The following is a 22,473-nucleotide window of genomic DNA, read 5'->3' as shown; positions in this document are numbered from 1 at the left end:
GTAAGGTAAAATGAAATAGTGCAAACTTTGTGTGAACTGTCGTAGTTATGTTACAAATGAGCTTGGCAATGCCTGTGAGCTCTTCAGGCACCATGTATTGGGTGTGAGTAAATACAGTGGAGAATGTATTCCACATGTGCTATTTTATAGCTTCTGTCAGCAAGTGATGAACATGGAAAAATTATAAGTGCATGGCCCAACGTGTTTCCTAAATGCATGCAAGTGCTGCCAAATGCTGGAGCTTCCATGGACCAAGGTGGCTGTCTACTTTTGATTTCACCTCGAGGCTCTTTCCTTAAGCATCCTACATTTTTCTCTTTATCTCACTCTTGCAGGTTTTTTCATCACTGATTTCCTACTGTCTGTGTTTTCTCATATTTCTGTAACTCCTTCGTTCTCCTTTTTGCCTTTCTCTGTTTTGCCTGGGTAAAAGCCTGAAGATGGATCACACGTTTCGGTCCACCAGAATGAGTTCTGGTGCCCATCTCCTGCAACCACTGGCACAAATATGCACAAATAACTACAAAATCATGATAGACGAAGTAAAGCACACAAGAGCAGGAAGAGTAGTTATACATATGAACTTAAATAAAGCAATAATACAAGCTACACACCAAGATTTTAAAACTGTTTTGAAAGAGAAGGGGTCTTCATAAGAACTTCTTAAACATTTTTGACCACTGACAGTGATTTTGCATTAATTTATGGACAGTGAACACGCCCCTGATGTTTTGATGCTTGCAACAGCTGGGTATGCACAACCTTTCCACAAGCGAATGCTTTGTGGGAATAACCCCCAGCAGCACAACTTGCAGTGTCCAAGCTCCTACGAAACACCAAAAACAACAGAACTGCTGTAGCTTATTTACTGCAAGTTATCAGCGCAGGTTACATTGTGTCTTACTATATGTATGGTAATGTATAGTAAATGGTGTTGTTACCTAAGAATGTAAGCGTGATACAATGATTGCCCACAAAAATTCTGAAAACAGACTCTTTATTTAGCAGTTCAATATATCCTGCTCACCCGAGAAGAGACAATTGAAGTTCAGAATAAGACCAGTTCTTCAATTTCACAGAAGTCATTTGGATCTCTTTTTCTTTCCAGTGAATAAGTAACTGATGTCTATGTCTAAAAGAGTGTTTAATGTTCAGGGGGATAAGTTAAGGCTTCCTGACTCTGTGAAATTGACCAATAAACTCAAGGTGACATTTGGTCTAGTCAAACGAGCATCTCTTTTTAATTCTGGCCAAACAAGGCAAGATTGATCTATTTTTGCACAGACGGATATAAATGGCACTCACACTCATGTCCACCTATGTTGTGAAGATTACATCTAAACTACTACCATTTTTAAATATGTAATTTTATTTACATGGTACTGCTGAGACAGCGCAATGAATGTCATTATCGTAAATGACTACAAATATGCATCTACCTTAATCAATGCTGACCATGGGTTTTGTCTTACTTTGAGAAAGGGAGAAAGGAAGAGAAATGTGATGACTACAATAAATGGTTGGACAAAACATGATTATCAAGTCCCAACAAACTATAGAAAAAGTAGCAAAACATTAAACTTGTTTCCTATACAATCAGGATTTCCTTGTACAAGTGCACCTTCAATAATACAATTGTTCCACTTGAGTAAATTAAACTGTAGAGTATCACACTAGCACAGAAAGATATCCACTGAATGGTTACAAGGCAGAGTTTCACCATGGCGGACGTAGTGTTCCCACCATTTCGAGTATCAGAAGCAATGTATAATTTTAATGCCATACAACACTGAATCCCATTGACTTTGTGTGTGTTGCTTGCAGTTGTAATAAGGCATCTCCTAGAGTGAGTTATCACAGGTTAGGATCCCAAAAGCAGGAATCGAAAGGCACCAATTTACAAGGCTTTTTCCCAACCCACCTTCTGTTATGCTTTGCAGCTTACACTAATGCATGCATACACTGCAATAAAAGGAAAACTACACAGATATTTGCATACACAGGCAAGGTAGGTTAGTTAGTAAAAAAGTGCTGTCAATATGTTTTATTTTAAAACAATGTCCTTTGTGTTGTAATATTGCAGTTAGAAAGGATTCAATATGGTGTGAAACTGAGTTTATTTTTAAGGTCAGCCATAGTCTGCCATTAAAGAATATGATGACCCGTGCTACTGATAATTCTGTAAGCAATTTCTGGTTAAAAGGGGCGCATAAAAAACGTAAACTAATTAGAACCTCCTATGTTCCCAGTGGACAAAAGAATCAGGGCGCTTGGCACATGTGAGATAGGTCTCAAAGACAAGCATAAAAAAAACAGTGTGCTATGAGATGAGCGCCAATATATTCCAACCGTTTGATGCCGATCGTATGCAGAATTATGTACAAAGAGTCACAGGGTACATGTTTGTGTATGTAGTATATGCATAGCATGAAACTGCTGAAAGGTAGCAGAGCGCTACACTGGGTCAAAGGCAAAGATATAGTCAATGAGTGATTGGACGGGTAGCTGGGTGCTAGAGGCAGAAGAGGAAAGTTGATAGGTCTTGTAGTTTTCTTTATAATCGTTGAAAGTCAAATTCTTGCTAGAATTAAAATCCACATTTTTACTAGAACACATAAGAAGGATGTGTTTAGACGGAATTTTTAGTTCCTGCACTATTTGCTACTACTGGTAAAATGCTTAAAGAAATAACCTATAGACATTTCGTTTCAGCTCGCCCCATCATACCAGCTGACAGTAGAGCAATACAGACAGGGTCACCTTGGAATCATCAATAATCATCTCACGCCCCCTCGGGTTGTACTGGATTGTAAATAAGGCAAGCGCGCCGCTTTACATACTGGGACAGTGATAAAGAGGGCCAACATCGCTGTAATGCCTGCGGTCTAGGATTTCTGGCACCACAGCTATCTAATGTCCTCCAGCCGGTGATGCAATATTTGTATGTGCTTGCCAGTGCCTCAATGCAAGCTTACCTCGTTACAGGACTGCTAATTTTACATCATGAGGCAGGGGCATCTCTTGGCTTCTGTGGGCTGAATATCAAGGCAGAAGACACATAGGCATTCCTGCATTTCGTGTTGATGGCATTCCTAACACTGCAGCTTTCTTTCGAGGCAATGTCCATCTGTATCGCCCATCAAGATATTGAACAACTGTATTTTTGTGTAGGATTACGTACGGCATCAAGGATACTTTGCTTGCTGCTCTCTGTTTCACAAAACAGATTAAAGAGAACTTGAAAATATATAAACCTGAACACACAAAGAGGCCCAAGCTAAGTCTTAACTCGTTAAAAGGAATGTCTTGCTTCTGAAAAAGGTTAGCATATCTTAAATGAGACCACTGCCTTCTGGGGATACATATATATATATATATATATATATATATATTTTTGAAACATAGCAGTGTCTCCCTGTGGGTTGAATGCTCACCGCAAAGATGTTATGGTCTCAGGTTATTTTTCTGAAACCTGCAAAGATCTACTTAAGCCTTTCACCAAAAGTAAATGACATTAGGCAACAGTAACATCCGTTATTTACAGCACTAAAAAATGGCAGCAGTGCGGTATGAAGCGTTATATAAACAAGCGGTAAGCATTATTCTAATGTATGCAGGTTTACATCACTCCTAGCCAAGTGCAAATTGACTTTCTTTGGCAGCATAATATTTGCCAAGTCCAAAAAGTTAAAACAAAATTCAACATGTCTCACAATATTATGACTATATTTTACTTTGAGAGATTCGAGTGCAACCAGTATAGTGGCATCAGCCAAGCGCCGAGTCTGTATAAGCCACCATCAATAATTGTCCACTGAGCATACACTGCGATAAAGATTTTCAATCAAATGTCTGATTTACCAACAGGAACTAGGAAAACAACATAATAGTTAATCATTTTAAAATTAGGTTACCTCTCGAAATAGCCGCATTTTAAGAGAATAAGATTAAGAGACAATGGTAGGCAGATTTTGGTGATTAAGTTCCCTGTCCAAGAGTCTGTATAAAAGACAAAACAATAGTGTGCACACTGTTGAGAGTAAGCTTAGCACATTAAATCTTGTATTCTATTAGAAGTCTTTTTTTCAAGAATATGACCTCAAGGTGAAAGGTTATCTATCAAACTGCCATCCCCAAAGTGATGGCAACAGAAAGGTGATCAGACCGCTCATATTTGAGTATAGTTAAAATCACTGCATTGATTATACAAAATTACTGTGTTGTGGAAAAGGAGCAAGGATAAACGTACTGCCAGGTGTAAACCCACTGAGCAATAGTTGCAGTAAGACAGAGAAGTGATGTTGTTGTGTTATGTAACAGATGAGTCTCTTCGTAAAAACGTACAGAAATTCTTTTATGTTGGTAGTGTTGTAAATTTGCACCCTGTCATAATATAATACAAAGAGGAAGAATTATTTTTCTAATACGTGCACCTACGATAAACACAAACACATTCACATGCATACAAATGGCTAAGCTTCCTGCGCCTTGCAGGAAAGTCCCAAGATCCTGAACTGGGCAAGAGTCTATTATAATACGATTTTACTCATGTTTACATCTACTCTGAAAAGTTCAATTATTAAACATCAATGAAGTTTACATAATATGGGTAACTCTACATAAAATGTACAGAAGTATAAGGATTCTACTGATCTTAAAACACTGAAGACTTCTGAATGAAGATTGTGGAGGCCAGGTGTGCGGCCTCACGACGGATGAATCGAACTCCGCGGGAGAGAACGGAGCACGCGCAGCTCAAGGACACAGCGTACATACTGAGGAAAGATTGGCGAAGTCTGCACAGCAGCCAAAGCGTCAGCGTGCTGGAATCACACCACAGAAGTTTGTGACAGGAAGGCAAAAGAGCTGCTGTGTTCACATCCACCGAATGAAAGGGGCGCAGACGAAGACCTCGGTGCCCATCTCGAAGGCAGGCGTCGGTTGGCAGGACAAGCTGGACGGGAGAACCCTTTACGGTTGAGCGATTTACTCGGCGAGGGCATCTAAAACATAAATAAATGTAAATTATGTCAACCAATTTCAATATTATGTATTCTGTTGAGATAAAATTCAACAACTGTTTTTTTAACCTTGTGAAGCCAATAAAACGTTCAAGTCTTCAAATAACTGCCATTTTTACATTACATGATAAGCACATTATTTTGAAGTAAATATATTGTTACAATTTCTGGTGTTACCAGTGGTTGAAGTTGGAGAAAAAAAGTAGGGGAACTGTGGGCGGAGAATCAGAGGGCGGGAATAACCCGTGGATTGAGTCAGTGGGTGGAGTCAGAGGTGTGGCAGAAAGAGCAAAATATCCCAATTTTTAGTATTTGTTTCCTATTTCGCTAACCGCTTACAGCTTATTATGTTATTTAATTTAACCATTGGATACACATGTTTATTTAAGGTTTAATACGAGATATTGACATTAAAATACATTCAAAAAGTGTTTCCAATCACAGAATGTCCCAAATATCCTTTAAAGTGGAATTGCAAGGCATTTGTCTTCCCGCCATGGAGTTTCTGTCATCAGCACTTCTCCTCCCTTTTTCCACAAGAGCAAAATATCCTAGTTTGTAAATGTTTTCAACATAATTATAGTTCTGCCGTATTTGCCACATAATACATCATCTGGTGCATAATCTGACAATTTTAAGTAATACATTGTTTATAGCTCAAATGGATCAAAAGATACTAAAAAATGTGACTTGTGCTGGTGTGTAGTGGAGGGCCCTTTGCAAAGGTTGAATGGTCACCTTTCTCACTGCTGCGGTTGTATGTTCCACTGGTATTAATAAGGAAAAAATGTTGCCGAGACTGTTAGCATATGTAAAAATGTCAGCATAATAAAGTATCAGAAAATGTACAGCATCACTAATACCAGTGCAGGGTATCAGAGCACTCCACATCACACATACACAATCAATCATATGTGTGTAAATCGCTGTATAGGAAATGTTAAATAAGGCAAAGGACTACAAGGTGTAGGAGTCACATGACAACCATATTAGAGGGCAGCATAGTTTAATAGAAAATTGGTCTGGAGAAACACCAACTCAGAATTTAAAACGTAATACCATGGTTGGGGGTTCTCTTTAATAATCAGAATTGATTTCTACCAAAATGAACCCTTTTTTGCAACATTAGGATAATCAAAGACTGGGGGAAAAACCATAACCCTCTAATTTATACCTTGCAGTTTGCATGCAGCTCTTACATGACAGTTAATAGCTCACTGTTCTATGTGAGGAATTTAACTTATTAACTGTGAGTAACAATAGAGTCTCTCTGACAAAAGTAGTAACCCACTGACCTATTTAATTTGTGCACTTTGTGATCTGCATGGTACATTATCTTAGCAGAATGCACATTGACCCTCTGTGCTTCCTTTCCATGAGTCAAAACTTCCACTCGACAAAACTCAATCTCTCTGTACTAAGAAAATTAATCACTGGAGTTATCATGACATTTTTATTGTTGCCAACAAATTTTGGAGGCCAGGGAGGAGGCAGCAAGTGCTTTTAAACCCTTATTATACTTGCAAACACGACTCCCCCACCTGCAGTCATCGCTCGGTGCGGTCGCACTGCCCTAGAGCCACCCTGCTCAAGGGTCCTGTGACCTTAGTGACAGTGACTGTTGGTGTGCTGCTTCATAGGACTGCCTGCAAAAATGGAGCTGAACTTCAGAATGAATTGTGGCGTACAGGGTTTAAAGTTAACCCATACTTGCCGCTGCTACGGTCCACCTGCTGGTGCTAAGAAACCAGGGCTTTTAAGATCTTGTGGGGCCTTCTAACGTTTAGCATGGGAATGTTCTCCCTTAGGGGGAGTGGTCTGGTGTGTTGTGTTCCGATTTAGATTCCGTATGAATTTCCCGATTCATGCCCTTATATAGGTACAATTCACATTGCCCTTATATAGGCATAGAAACCCAGTCCTTATTTAGGCATAGTCCATGCTACCCAAATACATGCATGGCTACTGACATCCGTTCATCTTCGTCACAACAAATTCTTGGAAGACCAGACTCTTAAGCTTTAGGGACTTTCCCTTGCCTGGATGTTGATTTCTTCAAGAACTCATTTATTATGCATGAACATCTATTGCTTAGGAGTTCATTCATGACGTTCATTTGCAAGACTTTTATGTCAAAACTGGCATTCCTAAACACCTTCAAGGTATAATTATACCTTCACTTGCTATGGCAAGGCACGGTGCGATTCGACTACCTACTTGCATAACGCGGCTCGCCACAGCAAGTCCAGAAGGAAGTCATCTCCCCCAACTGACGCACTGACCAGAGGCTGTCATCCTCCTCGCCGAGTATCCAGCTCCAGTGTTTCTGATTCCCCTTGCGGTGTGTTAGAAAATCCAGTCCTGGGAAAGAGATACCAACCTCTCTCATCTAAGGTATGGAGTTGATTAGAGCCTAGAGAAACCTTTGGCAATCCTTGCCAAAACTACATTTATGCTAAGACAGCACCTACTTCTTCCCTCGTACTAGACTTAGGTTAGGTATACTGGGGTAGGATTATTTTAGAAGCACCAGTTGAGTATTTTAGCCTGTGTTAGTTATGTATGTATTTTTATATATGTCATAGCTACAGACCATGCTATTACAGTATTATTTTATATTACTACTAATGCTGTACGCATTATACTTCGCATTCTGTCTTACGATTGTAGCAGTTCATATCTCTTGCATGAGAAAGAAGACTGTTCAATAAACCCATTTTATTGAAACGCCCGTCTCTCTATTTCTGTGCAAACTCTGTAGAAACGAAGCATGCACAATTGACTGAGTGAAACGGTTATCTATTGTTTCCACGACTCTGAAGATATTGTTCCGACTCTAAGGGAAAAAAGTTGTCATGTGTATGCGGTTGTCAGAGACTAATCCCTTCTTGTTGATTCGAGAAAGTTTCTAGTGACCTTTGAATTAGTTGGCACACACAAGTAATTAAGTTTAATGTAATCGATAGAGACATACTGACCTCAGTCCTATGTCAAATCTATAGTGTATATTATTCCAATGCGCAGAGCCTATTAGGGATATAGGAACTACACTACAGGTGGACTGGTCATGAAATCTGAACCTGGTTCCCCAGTTCCAAATTCAGCAGCTCTGACCATAGTGCGACATCCTCTCCCCCACTGAACACCATACTGCCCCACTGAGAGGAACTTGCACTGCACTGACCCGCTATAAACACCTGGTTGTGACTCATTTCAAATTAAGCTCTAGACAAGAGCAATATGCTGCCTAAAAAAATTAAAAACATCCTAGAAAACAGCAAACACTCATAGGGAATGCAAGATTAAGTAAAGCATGTGAGATGTAAGCAGGAACAACATGGCTACCTTTTTCCTTTTACACTCATTATTCAGAAATTAGTGAGTGCTTTTGTCTGAAAAGTTAAGGCCGTGACTACAGGGCCCAGAAGGGACCCATTTCAATGCCCATTGCTTATATCCTTACAAAATGTAAGCAGTATGGTTTAAAAAGACCACATTCGTGAACGCACAGCTGCTGTACACATTTTGTTTTCAAATTCACCCATCAAGCAGGTATTTCAGTGCCTCCAAGAATGGTGCACTTTCCCACCCAGGGAAAACAACCTTGTTCAAAGAGAGACGAGAAAAAAAAGTAGTGCTTCACTGGCAAAAACTGTAAAGTGGCGCTAATGTGTTTAGGTGTGAATAAATCAATATGGCCACCTTGCAATCAATCTGTTTTGCTTTAGTTAGTTAGTTATTTATTTTTCATATTTTTAATGTTTTATTTCTCTCCACCCTGAGGCTGCACTTAGAAATTGAAAAATGGCAGAAAAGAGTCGTTTCCAGAAAAAGTGTTTTTCTTTTTTGGATACATTTCACAGGGGAGCAAATAAACAAAAGGAGGAAAGAGAAAGTAATACCTGTTTCTTGAAGTCTCGGTTTTCACTAAATGAGGAGGAACGAGACAGAAAGAGAGGGAAGAGGGGGAACAAAGATAGGGGGGCAGCTGCCAGCGGCAGGAGAACTGGACACTGTCCTTGTCTTCTCTGGGCACGTTGCCTTCTCTGCCTGTTCTGCCCGTCCCCAAAAGCCGAGCCTTAACAATCGGCAGTGGCGGCTGGTGACATTTTAAAGTGGTGGGCATAAATGCCTTTCTTGGATGTCCTGAGGCGAGTGAGCCCAATTCTTACAGTTCTGACGGCCAAACAATCACCATAGGAACAGGAACAGTAACTCACTGAACTACCTTAACAAAAACAATAAGGGTCAAATATAAACATTTCTGAAAGTAATAAGCTGTCAATATTTGTACTTCGGGGACGAAAAGTAAAAGACAAGACTTGCTGTCATAGATCAACTAATAAGGGGAGCAAAAGAAAACAGATTCAAACCTTCAAGATGTTTTATGTAACAAAAAAGAGATACTCAGATAAAGACTTTAACTCCAGACGTCTGAAAGAGAGTTGATTATCATTGGGCAGCAGCCGCAGCACTAGCTCTCGGAAAAGCACTGAAACCTTCACTTTGACTTTTTTTTTTAAAGAGTCTCATGAATTTATTGCGGAAATAAAAATAACTCGAAATTTCTGCAGTGTTTTGCCACGAGTGTTGTACATTAATTATTTAACTAAATGCAAGCAGCTCCCGCCTCATTCTTTTCTCTCACACATCACGTCTTACTTCTCTATTTTGAAGGTAAAAAAATAAATCAAACTCTTGGTTTTAAGAAGCTTAGCTAACAAATTGAGATGGTACCATCGTTCCATAGTGATGCAGTTCATTTTACACAAGCTCACCCTGGCCTTTTTGCTACATAAAGCGCGACCTCATACCAGAGATATCATCTTAATGATTCCATTTATAGAGTTATTCAGTTTACAAATCCCACTTGTGAGGCTGTGCGCTCTTTTCATTATTGCTATGGTAATGCTATATTTCAAAACACAAAAACCCTCCTGGCTGCCTATATGGTCAACACATCAGGCCTACTTCCCAGCCCGTTTTCAAACCCGCTCTCCTCGGCCACCGCTCTCAGCTCTTCAACTGTTCACTGCAAGCCCACAATAAGTACTCCGTTTCCGTTTTTCCCATCTCCTGCTCCCGGGAGGGTCTGTTGAGTCAAAACCACCCCACTCAACGTCCTGCCTGTTCCAACACCCCCAACCCTTCCAGAGCTAGCAGTGTCTGCCGCCCGTTTCGTCCATTCGAACTATGCTGATGGTCAAGAGAGAAGCCAAATTGATGTCCATGCTATTATGCTACCCATATGCAGTACATTCTTGGAGTGTATGTTATATGCATAAATAGGTCAGTGAGCTGCTGAGGTTAGTTTAGCCAATAAGGGGACTTTGAATGCGTGCATTCATTGCTTTTTTTTGCCTGCACTACAAGTCCGCGAAAGTATGGAGTAGACAAAGGAAGCAGACAGACATCTTACTGTGTAAAGCACACAGCCTTGCCCTGATTTGGACTCCTGGCCGGACTGGAAACCAAACCTGGCCCTGGCAAAGAGCTCTGCCGGCCCCCCTGGGAGTGGCCAAGCTGTTTGCCAGGGCCTGTTTCGGCCGATTTTGTTACAGGTGCCGATGTTGCAGCTATGATGCAAAAACGGCCCTGTAACAAAAACGGCCGCGGGGGCCCAAAATCGGCCCCCACCCAAGCGGCCCACCGGGGAAACGCCTGATGCCCGCTACAGCCAGTCCGGCATTGTTTGGACTTGTGCAGATTTTCCTCCACCCTGCTTTCGGTATTGGGGGAAGAAATTCTGCGTGTGAATTCTCCTCCTATTTAAACATGACTTCCAAAACTGGTTGGGATTTAGGTTACTAACCGATCTAAAGCACACCCCCTGCACGTTTCACAGGCGAGGCCAGAATAAGAGGTGCTGTCAGAAAAATATAGTAGATTATCTTGGTGCAGCATTTTACAGCATCTTTTGCTCCTCGCATGTTACCATGTGCTGGTGGTTTCTGTCTGTTCATAAGGGTTCAAATTTAGGCATTCTGTTGTGTTGAGGTTCTCGTGAAAGAGCAACAAAATCAACTTTTCTTCGATTCGGATAAATACAAAGAACACTCAGCTTGGAAATAGTGACCATATTATAGCTGTATATGTCCTGCAGGCTTTAATAGTGAACGTTGTTTATAGTAATACTTAGTGATTTATGTTTCCAATTAAACCTGATGTGTGCATGTTCTTAAAACGATGCTTGCAAGCTTCCACAAACCACACTTACATTCGATTTCACAATTATGTGCATCATTAAAAGAAGAGAGCAATTATTAGTCTTCTCATACTGTTCTGGCCCTTTCGAAGTCCCGTTATGTTGATGTTTTATTCCAGTCGGGCACTGCCCCCATTAATAGTGGTTGTCGCAGTTAACAGTCGAGGCCCGCATTACGGGCGGGGAGGGGGAGGGGGGGGGGGGGGAAATGGGGTTGTCGTGCCGGTGAGGGGATTGGGGGGGGAGGCAGGAGGGGTTTAATGGAAAAAATATATAAAAGTAAAATTTACCATCCCGAGACTCCCGACTCCCGCCGTCCTGCGCTTTGAATTCCTGCAGCGATCATCATCATCAGGAAGGCTGCCTCCCCTCCACCAATCACAACGCTGCAATGGCAGCGTTGTGATTGGTGAGGCCGCTGCCCCACCCGGGTCATTTTCTCTATGTATGCTGCAGCATACATAGAGAACAGGGAGAGTGGGCGGTCCTGCTGGAGGGCAGGGGGAGTGGCTTGTCCACTGTTGTTCATACTGACTGTTTGGGCAGCCTCAGTCAGTATGAACAACAGTGGGCAAGCCACTCCCCCCTGCCCTCGGGCAGGACCACCCACCCCCAACCAGGAACTTCTGCTTTCTCGCCGTGCAAGAAGGCAGAAACAAATGGTAGTTATTGCCATTTATGTTTCTGCCTTCTCGCACTGCGAGAAAGCAGGGGTGCGGCGCCCAAACGCCCCTATAGAGGAGCCACCACTGACTATCGGCCTTGGCGGCTTCTGGCGACGGGGATGCATGTTTAAAATAATAAAGTAGGGGAACGAAATCTATGAAATTAAAGAAGTAGGGGCAAGCCGTGCCCTGCCATTCTTGCCCACTTCGACCACTGGGTGTTACCATTTAGTAGTGAAATATCACAATTTATTTACAAGAGTCGACATACTGATACTACAGATGTGATCCCAAAAAAGAAACATTTTGTAAAGCAGCACCTGTCCTTTTAATTGAGACGACCTGCTTTAAAAAAAAAATCCCGCTTCAGAAAGCAAATGCTAGGATAATGGTGCACTGTTCCTTGCAGGCCACCATTCCTTCATTCACAGCTATTTGCTGGGGTGTCGGAAATGTTGCCCTGCCTGTTAAAATTAATTAGGCAGGTTGTTTTGAAACCCTCTGCAAATGGGCATATTGCATTGAGACCGTAAAGTACATAGGTCACATCAATATCTACATACCCGTTGGCTATGGGTTTTCAAATGGGCCATTGTACATAGGTCCCTATCTTCCCTAGAGTTGTGTATCACAACATGGATGACAACACAGGCTTTTCCATCTCCAGTCTCCCGCTTTAGGAGTACTAACAATCACTGTGTGACATATTGCATATCTTTAAACGTAAAGGAATATATCTTTTATTAACTTAGCTGTATATACACACAGTGCTGATGCTTTTTCATATACCCTGAAAATGCAAGGGTGTGTTGGTAATGGATTGTCAATTCACACATCATGTAGCATTTCCACAATATTTGGCAAAATCACCATTACGTTGTTGGTGATAATAAAAACACAGCTGCATGGGTTTGTGCAGCATGTTGAATCACCAATCTGTTGAAAGTGGGTGTGACCCAGGAAAGCCAATAGGTCTGTTTTTAATCTGATATGACACACACACATCATTTGTGTGGGACTGTGTTTCAAAGGAATACCATATTAACGTCAGTGCGAATGCTGTAGCAAATGCTCATTATGCTTGCTTCTGCTACGTGACAGAAAGGCCTGATTGCTCGTTGGTGACTAGGCAAGTTATCTTCTGTTAGCTTCATAGTGGTTTGAGCATCTAAAAACAGAATCACCCTACTTTAAAATGTACAGGGGTGGACGGACAGCATACTAGTTGAAACAGTGCTTACATGACAGATGGGGAAAGCTTCATTAAGTGAGTCAAGTGACCCATATTTTTTGGCAGCAGTACAGTCTTAGACAGGTTATATGGTGGCTTACATGAATAGAACATGCAGAGATGCTCATTGGAACCTTCAACATCAAACCATGGAATATAGTTTAAACAACTAGTAAGCAAGGAAATGTACTGAAATAGACCCTTTACCAACAGTTTATTCATCATTAACTAGAGGTTTTCTCAAACTTGCAGGGGAATCTACATTCCCCATTGACTCTTCGATAGAGTCCTGGCCATTAGGAGATCCCCATTTGATTAATTTTGAGCACCTTTAAAAAATAATCAAAATCAGACTTTTTAGAAGAGAAATGTTTGATCTGTGGTCTTCAGCCCACTTACAGGCCTCATATTTGCTTGCTCCATCATCTGTCTCATATTCTTTGTCATCATTTGTTCCTGGCATGCATGGTCATGCCTCTTCTTGTGTTTAGCCCTCCCCACAGAGCATGGACCAAGTACTTGTAAACATCCACTGCTCCAGTCTATACGACTATTTAAGGCTAACTTTTTTCTTTCTTTTTCAGCAATCTACACAGTGCTCATGCTTTTACCAGCTCTAGCTCCTCCCACCCGCCCTCATGCTATGTCCTCTAGATCCCTCCCTCCCTATCAATCTTTCCCGATCATTGCTGATTTTCATTGCCCCACATCCTCCCTTGCATCGCTGCGTGCTCCCTCGCACCACCGGTGCTTGCCCCATCCACAAATTACCCCCTCTCATTTCACCGCTTTTACCTTGGTTGCTGCTTTCCATTTACCCCACCTCCTCCCTCCCATCTCTGCTTGCCCCTTCACTACTTTAAACCCCCATTGTAGTCTGTTTTGTTCTAGTGATTGGTGGTGTTCTGCCTTTTGATGTCCTGTTAGTGTATAGCTGATGTGTTGATTGGAGCATGTGTGCATGGCTGCTATTACTAGGCACATGTGTAGTCTCTGTTTATTTTCTGAGCGTGTGAGTACTAAGTGTGTTAGTGCTTGCACCAAATGTGGTCGTTCGTCAATGGTGTTTATAGCTGGAAAATCAGACCTCAAGTGAATAAAGTATGTCAGAACTTCTAAAGTACCTGTGCCTTCTGTTGTAATGGCATAGCCATGTTTCTCCTGTGCAAAATGATTGAACTGTTCGTGTCTCACCTTGCTGCTTCTCATTTCATAGGGTGGTATTCTATTTCCTCAAATTTCTCCTATCAGGACACTTTTTATTTTTCGCATTCACCGGTGAAGTGTTTCTGTGCACCATTGTTGCTTAACTTGAATTCTCACATAAAAGCCAGACTGAGTCTTGATGTCATCAAGGTCTGCCTGCCCCTCAGTGTCCTTGGCAAAAGTAGTCCTTTTAAAGTGGGTGCAGGTGGGATGTATTTCCTCATGTTCACTACTGTAAACCAGCTTAACACTGTGATTCTTTCTGTTTTTTTGTGTGCAGTTTTATATAGTGCCCAAACGACCCGAAGGTAGTGGAGAGCTTTACATTAGCACCAGATACATTTTTGGCAGTTTTATATACTGCCATCACCACACGAAAGGCGTTGGAGTGCTTTGCAATAGCACCAGTTCCTTTACACAAGGGCACATTCATTTTTGTAGGCACAGGGAGATTAAGTGATTTGCCCAGAATCAAGGATGTTAAGCTGATAACGAAACTAAAACCCGGTTCCCCAGCTCAATTGTTGGCAGCTCTGGCTCTTCAACCACATCCTCTCCCAAGAGGATACCAGATGGTCTCCCAAGCCTCGGCCTCAAATCCAGATTTTTGAGATTCCGGGCAAATCTCCCAGTGGCTGACTGCATTTGCTGTTGGTTGCCTTCCATTTCCCATCCGTCACTGCTTGACCTCGCTGAACTCTGTTGCACTGATCCCCTCTTCCGCCGACTTTTTCACATTTTTATGTGTAGTTTGATGTAGTGCCAACACCACTCCAAGGGTATTAGAGTGCTTTACATAAGCACCAGTTACTGTTTTCGTGAAGTCTTGTATAGCTTCAACATCACACAAAGGTATTGGAATGCTTTACATTTGCACCAGTTACTTTTTTGTGTGCAGCTTTGTATAGCACCAACACCACCCAAAGGTATTTGAGCGCTTTACATTAGTGCCAGTACTTTACACAATGGCACATTCATTTTTGTAGGCATGGCAAGATTAACTGATTTGCCCCAAATCAAGGATGTTAAGCCTACGCTGAAACTCAAACCGAGTTTATCAGCTCCATAGTAATGATCTCTGGCCCATACGACACATCCTCTTCCAAAAGGACGCCATATAATGTTCCTAGCCTCGGCCGGAGTTCCACATTTTGTAATTGCGGATAAACCACATAATCTCCCCGTTTTCACAGCAAGCATTGGCCAAGCAAGTAGGTTTCACCTGTGAAAAATCTTTTGTTTTTAGGTCTCGGCTAGACAGCGCATTCGTTGCTCGGCTGTCTCGAAGAGACGATTTGTGTTCCATCTGTGGGCTAAAAGGCCCTCATATTCAAATTTAGCGTCGCTCTAATATTCTTTGATGCCATTTGTCATGACATACGGGTGTCATGACCTCATCTTGTGTTTGGCCCTCCCATAGTGCAAGACAAATACTTGTCTCCTTACACTGCTCCAGGCTTGAGGAGCTATTTTTGCTTTGTTTTCAAGCACTCCATAGGAGTACTCATGTTTTCAGGCTGTCTCCCTGGTACATATACACACATACCACAAAAATGTATCCGTGTGTACATAAACTAATGCATTTCTTAAAAAGTTGCTGAAACATGAACAGAACATGTTTATTTTTTTATTGCATGATTCGATGGAACTGGAGCACTTGCTTCGTCTTGCCAGAGCGCGTAAAAGGCCAATGGTTTTGGAGCACTTTAAGTGCTCACCAGTTACATGCTACAATGCTAACCTACTAACCCAGAGTCTCAATCCTCTACAATGCTATCTTGCTAACCCAGAAGCTCAATCCTCTACGGAGGGATTACTAGCTACCCTAATCACAGAAATCAGAGAAAAATTTGCAGTTTCAGAAAGTAACCAGACGAAAATTCAAGCAGTTTGTGAAACGTTAGAAATTAAACTGAATGACATTACGGAAAGAGTAAGAGCTACGGAGACGGCCATGGAGGATTTCACGAAACAAGTAGAAAAAAACATCAGAAATTTCAAGATTAAAGAATAACGATAAAGATCTAAGGGAGAAACTGGAAAGTTTAGAAAATAATGCAAGAAGAAACAACATCAGGCTCTTGAATATACTAGAAGAAGCGGAGGGAGGAGATATAAGATCTTTCATAATTAACCTTCTTAGAGAGTTGCACCCCGACATAGATAAACAGTCCCTAGACGACGACATACAAAGAGCTCGCCGGGGCCCCTTTACCAAAACACCTGGAGAAAAAAAATCTGAGAAGGATCCTAGTTAACTTTAAGTCTTATGCACTAAAGGAAAAGATCCTGGCGGGGGTCTAAAAGTAGCAGTGTTTAACAAAGGGGGCTGGTCATTCCGCATCAGATCAGATATTTCGCACATCACACAGAACAAACAATGGGAGTTAGGGAAATCTATGCAAGAATTAAGGCGCTTGGGTGCCACAGCAAATCTACGCTTCCCTGCCTCTCTAAAAGTGTTGTGGAATAACAAAATGTTTAACTTCAAAGATCCCGCAGAGGCAAATGCCCTGATTGCCCAAATAAAAAACACATTCAAATGAGAAACGCTAAAATCCTGCCTGGTTAGAGACAGAGTCCGAAACCTAGAGGTATTTTCGTTATACCTCTAGCATCAAGGGAGGGTTCCTCAGGGCGGGGAGGGTAGGATCACAAACCAAATCCAAGATTTAGTTATTATACACAGGGTGAGGGAGCATGTGGGTAAAAAGAAAAAAATATATTTGTGAATAACAGTCAAATATTTCAAATTGGTCTAGATAGACTTGCGATTTCCTCTTTAAATGTAAGCAGCATTCTTAAAACGCATTCCTGTAATACTTCGGTCTTCTGGGATGGACGCAATTAGGACAGGATTAGCTAAAAGCATGAAAATTATGTCACAGAATGTTAATGGTCTTAGGGACCCTTCCAGAAGAAAGAGAATCCTAGAATATTCAAGACTCTCTGATAGCAATGTATTCTTTATTCAAGAATCACATTTGCTTAAAGTAGAATGGACATCAATTAAAAAAATCAAAAATGGTTAGAACATTGTATTTTCCCAACTCAAATGTGTACAATAAAAGGGGTTGCTCTTTTGTTTAGAAAAGCTGCCCAAGTTATGCTCGGGGAGTGCACGGTTGATCCCCTAGGTAGGTGGGCAATCGCTAGGGCTAAAATAAATGGTTCCTGGCTGACTTTTGTACGGTATTATACACCTAATTTAGACGACTCAGCTTCATTATACACTCTATTCCTTAACTTAACTAGTACAAATGACCCTATCATATTTGGGGTGATTTTAACTTGGTTTTAGACCCGAGCCAAGACTCAACCTCAAGCAGAGCAGTGGTAATTACACAAAATATGAGAGTTGCCCTTGCGTGGAAAACCAAAGCTGACCAGTCTATAAATTGGATAAAGGACCTCTGACGTTCAAGCACCGGTAACATCATTAAGGATGACTCTTGGATTGAGGAGGCCTTTGTTCAATTTTTCCAAAATCTGTACACAGAAGAGACGGTATTAGATGAAGATTATATGGATGATTTTCTTTCAGAGTTAGATCTTCCTTCTCTTCAAAGTAACAAAGAAAGTCAACTAAACCGCCCCATAACTCTGGAGGAAGTAGCTCAAACCATTAGCACTTTAAAAAAGGGGAAAGCTGACGGCCCTGACTCTATTCCAAATGAGATTTATGTTATTTTAAAGGAAGAACTTGCGCCTTTTCTTTTTCAATTGTTTAATTTGGCCTTTACAGAGGGTCATAACATCCCCGTGTCATGGGAAAAAGCTACCATAACTATTCCATTAAAACCAAACAAGAACCCGAGATCCTGTGAATCTTACAGGCCTATTTCGCTTTTAAATAGCGTCCATAAATTATACACCCAGATTATAACTAAACGCCTGGATAAGGTAACAGGACCACTTATACACCTAGACTAGAAAGGGTTTATGAAAGGGAGGCAGCTTTGCGAATTAACGCATGACTTAATCGGGGCAATAGACATGGCGCAGATTTATAGGATCCCATTAGCAGTAATGACCTTCGATGCTGCTAAAGCATTTGACCGGGTTAGCTGGTCTTTTCTATTTAAAATGATTCAGTGCCGTAATCTAGGGGAAACGTTCTTAACAGCAATTAAAGGCATATATAATGATCCCCTCTGCTAAAATCCTCATTAACGGTAATTAGGCTTTCCTGTTTTCAGTTTCTATTTTTGGTAGATTCTGGTGGGGTTTTTTCAGTGTTTTCAAGTGATTTCAATACGTTAATGGTTATCAGTGGTTACACATTTTCGCGCCATTAAAAACAACAGAAACAGTGTTTTTCCGGTGTTTATGCAACTTTTTGCTTTTATTATTGTTTGCTTTCTGCACTGATAGCGCATGATATATAGCCACTGTTTGTATAGTGTATATGAGATCCAAATAGATTTTTGCAGATTAAATTTATTGAAGTACACCATACAATACTTATTCAGTGAGCCTTGGTCTTGTGTGCTCGCTTTTTCCTTCCTATGTAAACTTCTGTGAAAAGGCCCTCTCAACATTGGCGCTTCAGAAGGGCAACGCCAAAACAGCCAGTACACAATTTGTTAACCCTGGCCACTAACATAGCTTTCCATGCAAATACAGGGGCAGTTGAAGATTGCGATTATCAAGGTAGGGTCTGCAACAGTTGCATTGAGCTGGGTGCTTATGCCCTTCAGAGTTATTGAAGCGGTCAAAAATTAAGCAGCACTTTTGAAACTACAGAGGAAATTCCTCTTTACGGAAGGGATCTATAACTTTTTTTTAATATGTCCACTACAGCAGTTATGCTTTTCTGTAAAAATCAAAGAATGCAGTAGAGTGTACTTTTTCACATCACTATTAATATGAGACCAAGGATCCTCACATTTCTTGCCTTGGAATCATCACTCAGCAAAAGTTCTGTAAATGGTTGCCACATGGATAATATAGCATTCACAACCCCTTGGACCATCAGCTAAAGTACACAGTTGTGATGACTCTTTCTTTGATGCCAATATTTGCATTTTAGTTCCTGTGCATAGGAAAACAGTGCACCAGAATGGACTAAAAAGTCAATAGCATTCCTCATTAACTCTGAAGATTGTAAAGATGCTTTCAGCATACCATCTAACAAGCGGCAAGGATCTCCTACAGGGAAGCCCTTCAGCTCAGGTATCAATTTTGACAGGTCATCACACAAAATGTTCATATACATAGCAGGAATCACTGCAAATACAAACAATATCACTCCAATCTTTGTTGAACTTAGAAAGAACCTTTTTTTGCAGAGAATTCCAAGTGACACTGCGTTCCATGTTTTCCAAAAGTCTGGTGTCATATTTTCACCACTATTCGAGATTCTTGGTGATGCTCTTTTCACATATACATGTCACTTTACCCTGCATTGAATGTTTAAAGCCTGAGGTGTGGGCAATTCACCTACTATCAATACCGACTCACTAGAAACTGAGGGCTGATGTATTAAGGGTTTTTACCCACTCTCTGTGGGGAAATGTGATAACACATATTAGGAAAGATTCTTATGAAACCAGACATTTTAACTATCAGTAAAATAATCAAACACAGCTAAAATATCAAATATGATTTTGATATTTCCTGATTCTCTACAGTTTATCAAATAATTAAACAAAACCTAAAACATGCTTCTAAATCCTGCATCTTTAGACGAAAGACAACAAAACTGAAAAAAAGCAAAAGGAAGAAAACAATATTTTAGGGATATCCCTAAACAACAAAACTCAAGCAGATTAAGGTTAGCCCAGTCTTTCTAACTGCTATCTTATATAACAAAGTTACATTGTATTAGCCCCTTCAGGAAAAAAAATGACTCACTCTCTTTTTCCTTTCTTTGAATGGCATTTAGTTTGTGGTTGTGCAGGTGTTTTTTCAGTGTTTATATGTTTTCACTGGTGAGGGCTATTTCTCTTTCAGTGGGGGTTTATCAGTTATTTTAGGTTTAAACCTAAAACCGGACAGCCTAACGGTAATCTTACAAGATCAATAAAAATAGGTAGTGGGACTAGACAGGGCTGCCCCCTTTCTCCTTTACTTTTTAATATATATATTGAACCCCTTGCATGCAAATTGAGAACCTGTTGGAATATCATTCCCTTTAAATGTAATAGTTAAGAGAAGAAAAAAATCGGTCTATATGCCAATGATCTTATAATTTTCACTGGTGACCTAGAGAAATCACTCCCTGTGATATGGGATGAGTTAGAGAGCTTTGGGAGGGCATCTGGATATCTGATCAATCAACAAAAAACAGAATTGATGAAATGGAATACCCTCTTTAGGAGTGATTTCACAAAGAAGGAAATCAGATATCTTGGTGTTCAAATAGTCTATAATATTGACAAGGTAGCCCAGGTTAATTTAGAAAAAGTTACAAAGAAGGTCACATCACAATTGCAATCATGGGGTGCTCTCTCTCTTTCTTTTTTTGGGTAAGTCGAACCTCCTAAAGATGTCAAACCTCCCTAAATACACTTTCCTATTCAATTCTATCCTGTTAGATTTTCCAAAATCTGGTTTAAGAAGGTGCAAGGGATCTTCTCCAGTTTTATCTGGGGAAATAAATGTCCAAGAATACCCCTAAAGAGGAGGCGTGCCCAGCAGCATGGCCGGGTAGGACGTGCCTCTGCGTGGCTCCCGGAGAACTGCTCTAGATCCGACATATAACACGGCTAAAACTTACAAAACCGGAAAATTAACGATCGGACTGGTGGCTGCATCTGTGGAGCTAAGAGTTCCGAACAATACTCTCGACCGCGAGCTGAAATTCAACTCGGAAAGTTCGCTGGCGCGAAACCCCTTCCCTTAAAATGGCGGTTGGCGGCGCTCCGTTGGCCTGAATACAGCTACACCCCGACCTGGGAGCCTGCTGCATTTGGAGTTTTCACTCATCCGGGACCGGAGGGAGAGCCCGGCTGGCAGCAGAGCGACCCCCGCGCCACCCCCCTCTGTGAGTTACTATCAAGGGCGCCGGGAACACCGGTGATTGCGGGGGCTGAGAGAGCGTCCGGTGGAGACCTGACTCCCGGCCGGGCCCGGCTACGGGCTGTGTGAAGACCGCGAGGGAGCCGTCACGGAGGAGGGCTACAGGAATTGTGGCCCGGGAGAGGCCGAGAGGCGGGGACGCCCGGAAGATCTATTAGGGGGCCTCCCTTGATCGGCGACCAGACACCACCTGCGCTGCCAAAACCAGCTCCGACGAGGCATGCCGCCGACCAGCGGGGACACAGCCTGCGGCAGCGATCCCCCCTCGTAGGGGACTGCGACATCGAGAGCCAGTTGGATATGGGAGACGCCTGCAGTGGCCGGTGAGTGAACGACTGCCCTCCCCCCTCCTGCACAGACAAGGATCTGATCCTGACCCCTCTGTGCGGCGGCCGGGACCCACGGCCTGGGACATTACTGTCTGAGCACGGGCGCCCGCAGGGGAGACACGCTGAAGAGGAGGTCCCCGCCGCGCGACGACCCCGGCCTGCACCATATCGGGATCTAACCCGCGGCGGTGCCTGAGACCCCGGAGCCCCGACCCCGATGCACTGCGCCCCTCCCGGGGAGGCCTGAGGTACGGGACTCACCTGAGAGTGCCTGGGGGACCCTGCTGAGCCTGCGATCCGTCATTGCTGACAAGAGGTCTACCACAATAGCCACATTGGGGCCGGACTTTCTGAGGGCCTTCCATTGCCGCTGACAGCTGGGGAGAGAGCCCGCTACTGGCTGCGTAAATTGGCTGGTGGCGCGGCCCCTCCGGTGTGTACACGAGAGCCGCACGGATATCGACTCAGCCCCTCACCCTCTCCGCCCACTCTGCCTCTCCGCTCAAGGCGGCTCGCTAGCCTAGACGTGAATCGGGCAAGCCACCCACCCCCACCGTCACCCAAGTCAACTCCGGAACAGGACGGTAAGGCGAGATGGGGAAGAGAGATCCGGTGGCGAGACCGGCGAGGCAGGAAACCATCAACAACTATGCCACGACACGGGCACAGAAGGAGACGACCCCGGTGGGGCCGGGCACCCGCACAGATACCGCCATGCTTCTCGAGGCGATCCAAGCCTCAAGGACAGATATACAGGACTCAAGAGCGGCATTGGAGACTAAAATAGGCGAGG

General features: G+C 42.4%; 1 protein-coding gene across 1 annotated transcript in view; it reads right to left on the bottom strand.

Annotated features, from left to right (window-relative positions):
• Positions 1 to 1,322: 1,322 nt before the first annotated feature.
• The window catches only part of KIAA0408 (KIAA0408 ortholog), a 124,859-nt gene continuing 103,708 nt past the window's right edge, over positions 1,323 to 22,473 (bottom strand). Inside the window, exon 7 of the mRNA XM_086927016.1 lies at positions 1,323 to 5,003. Within this exon, the coding sequence (XP_086783142.1) occupies positions 4,830 to 5,003 (174 nt within the window). The 3' untranslated portion in view covers positions 1,323 to 4,829. The remainder of the gene's footprint in view (positions 5,004 to 22,473) is intronic.

Source organism: Lissotriton vulgaris, chromosome 6 (genome assembly GCF_964263255.1).
Source record: "Lissotriton vulgaris chromosome 6, aLisVul1.2, whole genome shotgun sequence".
In the NCBI taxonomy this organism is placed as follows: domain Eukaryota; kingdom Metazoa; phylum Chordata; class Amphibia; order Caudata; family Salamandridae; genus Lissotriton; species Lissotriton vulgaris.
This window is presented reverse-complemented; position numbering and strand designations above follow the sequence as displayed.